Source organism: Dipodomys ordii, unplaced genomic scaffold, assembly GCF_000151885.1.
Source record: "Dipodomys ordii isolate 6190 unplaced genomic scaffold, Dord_2.0 Scaffold103, whole genome shotgun sequence".
Taxonomy (NCBI): domain Eukaryota; kingdom Metazoa; phylum Chordata; class Mammalia; order Rodentia; family Heteromyidae; genus Dipodomys; species Dipodomys ordii.
Window position 1 is genome coordinate 2,571,353 of NW_012267319.1, and position 4,018 is coordinate 2,575,370.

At 59.4% G+C, this 4,018-nt stretch overlaps 1 protein-coding gene across 1 annotated transcript in view; it reads right to left on the reverse strand.

Annotated features, from left to right (window-relative positions):
• Positions 1–2,100: 2,100 nt before the first annotated feature.
• Positions 2,101–4,018, reverse strand: part of Sik1 (salt-inducible kinase 1) — a 21,695-nt gene continuing 19,777 nt past the window's right edge. Inside the window, exon 15 of the mRNA XM_013027352.1 lies at positions 2,101–4,017. Within this exon, the coding sequence (XP_012882806.1) occupies positions 3,882–4,017 (136 nt within the window). The 3' untranslated portion in view covers positions 2,101–3,881. The remainder of the gene's footprint in view (position 4,018) is intronic.

Consider the following 4,018-nt stretch of genomic DNA (forward strand, 5'->3'; position numbering starts at 1 on the left):
AGAGGAGAGGAAGAGGGAGAGGGAGGGGAGGAGAAATAGGGAGGGAGGACAAACAGCTCCCCAAGGAAGACGAAATGAACTAATAAACTCCATCTCTCCTGGGCCCTCCACAAATCTCCCCTGATTCAGTGTTCTGCTTTACTGTCTCCTCCTGGCTCCAACAGCAGCCTGGAGCGCAGGCTGACCTTGGAGCGCAGGCTGACCTTGGAGATGGTCCATGGGCCTTAAAGAAGCCCCAAGAGGGCTGCTGCGCCCAAGCCCCTTCCCCAGCCAAACTCAAAAACGCCAGTTTCAGCAGGCCGGGCCGCCGTCTCCAGGGGACACACACGCCCTGCTGCCTCATGGGAGGAAAAGCCGCAGGGACCTTTGGCTCTGAGCTTCCCCCCAGCCACCCAGTTCCTCTTTCAGCAGATTCGGTTCCTTCTCAGTGGTCCTCGGGGAGCCCCCTCGCCCCATGACCCTTGTGCTGCACCGGGGTGCACAGGAGGCAGCCCCCCCTCCTCCAGACACACCCAGAAAGTCCCTTCACCACACCCCTGGGCACGAAGGCACCAGCCTGTGCCCCGCCCCAAGGGGTGAGCCCTCCCCGGTCCTGCGGGAGCGGCTGGGCGCCGCCCACAGGCAGCTCGCCTTCCCGGGTGGGTGCTGCGCACGTCTGCGGACGCCGCTGTTTACTGTGCTCACTAGGTGTGCGGAGCTGCTCCCGAGTCCTCGTGGCTCCCGGCTGGGGTGGTGCTCGCCATCGTGAACATCGTCCACCCGAGTCTGCCGGGTCTGCCCGGAGTCTGCACAGCCAGGCACGTGGCGGCTGCACGCGGAGCCGCACACGTGCTGGTGGAGTCACGCGTGGCGGCCGGTGCTCCCGGGGAAGCGCGTGCACGTCAGCGCTATCCGGCACGGCACATCCCGAGTCCAAGGCAAGGCTTGGCTTGAGCTCTTCCCCTTGCCAAGACGCCCTGTCCCTGCGCAGTAAGCTGGTCACAAGAGCATGGCCAACTCAGACGCCGCCCCCACCCCACCCCCGCGCCGCCCACCCCACCCCCGCGCCGCCCACCCCACCCCCGCAGGGCTGCCAAGGGCACATAGTACACGTGGGCACCGCTGCGCCCCCAGCCTGGGTCCCTGAGCAAGGGAGGCACCGCCAGGGCTCTGGCGTGGGCTTGCTTAGCTATTGTGGGGGGTGCTGTCTAGTCTGGCCTTTTTGCTATGTGCCACTACCGGGGCTTGAACCTAGGACCTGGGTGCTGTATCTCTTTTGTACTCAAGGCTGACGCTCTACCACTTGAGCCACACCGGTTCTGGCTTTTTACTAGTTCATCGGGGGTAGGAATCTCATGGAGGTTTCTGCCCTTGGATCTCAGCCCCCCCACCCCGTAGCTACGATTACAGGTGTGAGTCCCTGGCACCTGCCTTTTTTTCAAGGTTGAATCATATCCCACACTACTTGCCGACCCCTCATCCACTGCTGAGCCTTTCTTGTGAGTGGCACGTGTGTGTGTCAACAGCTGAAGCCCTGCTTTCAGGCCTTTGGGACGACCCAGCAGAGGAAATGTAGGTTCTTGTTGGAGCTCTACGCAGTGATGGGTTTCTGCGGAGTCTGACCATGGTAGCACTCCCACCCACAGCCCACCTGCCAGCAGAGCACACCCACTTTCAGTTTTACTTTTATTTTTTGGTCATGGGGCCTGAACTCTGGGCCTGGGTGCTGTCCCTCAGCTCTTCAGCTTAAGGCTAGTGCTCTACCACCTGAGCCACAGTGCCACTTCCAGCTTTTTCTGCTTATGTGGTACTAAGGAATCGAACCCAGGGCCTCATGCATGCAAGGCAAGCGCTCTACCACTGAGCCACCTTCCCAGCCCAGCCCACCGACTTTTAACAGAAGGAAGCAAGCTCTCCTTCTCTAAGAAGCCATGTCTGGAAGGTAGTCATGACTCCTATGTAACTCCCAACCCCTTCGTTTATTAGCAGATTCAGAGAGAACATTCGGGAAGAGGGGAGGCAGGCCTGGCCCCTGCCCCTCCCCTGTACCTTAACGCCTGAACCGCCTCAAGACTCTTGGTGACATGGATCCAAGCTGAGTTCTCAGAGATGAACTGAAAGTCAAGGTTCCCCCAAATATTTTATTTAAATATTAAATTAAAAAAAACATACATCAACTAACCATTTGGCATACATTTCTCATGTTAACGTAAGAAACGAAAGAATTCAGGTGTAGTAAAAACAAACCAGTTGTGTACACATCAAGCAGGTCACATAGCGTCTTCAAGAAGCTGTGGCAGGACCGTCTGCAGGACACTCAGAGGGTCGAAGCCATCCCCAAACAAAACCACCGTGAGAGTAAAGTGCTCGCCACTGCTTCAGACAGGCAGGGTGCCGAGGCCTGGGGACAGGAACCGAGAGGGCGGGAGGGGACGGGACTGCGAGGGCCGCTGAGCTGCCTCTGTGGACACGGGACCAGGCAGGGCACACGCCCCCGGCCCCCAACACAGGGTTGGCAGGCGGGAGGCTTTGGTGTTTTCTGTGGCAGGTGCCAGTCCACTCCCGGGGGGAACCCTTAGTCCACATTTAGCCAGCCACAGAGCATGTGGCGGAGCTGGCGGGCTCAGCATGGAGCACAGAGGCCGCTGGGCGGCAGGGCGGAGACCACACAAGGCGCTTGCGCCCGGCCCGCCCTCAAGTAACTCAGTCAATCTTTGGCTTTTAGGAATACCCGCCTTCCCCCTTCCTGTAACACTGCAGGTCTAAGCTGAAGGCACCTGGCAGGGAGGGAGGGGGGCGCTGGCAGGGGGCGGGCGGCTGCGTCCGCCCACCGGGACGGACGGGGCCCAGGACCCCAGCGCCTCAGCCCCTCCTCAGTGCAGCCCGGTGCCAACGTGACTGCGCGAGGTTTAAATCGGAAACACAAAAGTGTAGTACAAAGTATAAAAAATAAGTCGTGTCCATGTGTTTCCTGATTGTACACATATACAGCATTTGCTTAAAAACAGGAACAGCGCTTTACAAACACCGCCCAGACTTCTCATCTCATTGGCCTTGCAGGAAAGCCACGCCACAGCAGCCCGGGCCGGGGGGCCAGGGGGGCTGGGGAGGGGCCCGGTCCGAGGGCAGCTGGGTCACAGCCGGTGAACAGCCAGTGAGCGTCTGCCCGCCCGCGCCCGGCCCAGCCACAGCCCGTGATATTGCACTATTTCCCCCAAGTCAGGAGTCCTTGTTGGACCCTGGCAACGAAATGCATAAGAACTTAGTTATTAGCAGCGAAAATGAGATACAGCAGAAACTCATTGGCGTCCTCGAGGTGTGTGCATCTGGGACAAGTCTGGGCCTTCTGTTCCTTCCCAGTCCCACGTGGTTCTCGGGAGAATTCTGGAAACAGACCCTCAACAGTGGAAGCAGCTCTGCTGAACCGGAGGAGTTCTGCGCCTTCTGGGGAGAATTCCAAGAATGCAGACGCACCTGGGCCGAGCGGCGGCGGAGTTCAGTCTCATCGAAGCACGCATGTTCCAGGAAGTGGAGAACTGGCAACTTGAAAACCAAAACGTACCGCAATGGGCACGCAGGGACACACGCCGCAGACAGCGCAGACAGCGCTGGCTCGAGGCTCACTCGTGCCTCTGCTCCTCTGCTCTGCTGTCTATGGGTGGAAGCCGTCCGTCTTCCCTTGCCCTGCTCCCCCACCCTCACGGCACACCCCCAACCATCATTTTTCTTCCAGAAGCTTCCACAGTTGAGGCCACTCAGTGCAAGAAAAAGCAAAACCAAAATAAACAGGCCCGAACACCTAACATATTGCTTGCTTCGCTTCGAGAAAGTTCTTGGCTTTGAGTCAGAAACCATCTTCACATATCTGAAATTATTGCTTGGAAGAGTGGCGACCGAGGGGCTCACTGCACCAGGACGGCCGTCCCCCGCGGGCTGGGGGCCAGGTCCTCCATCTCGCAGTCCCCCTGCGGCCGCCCGGCGAGGCACTGCTGCAGGGGCCTGGCGGGCAGGGGCGCCTGCTCTGCGCTGATGCGCAGGT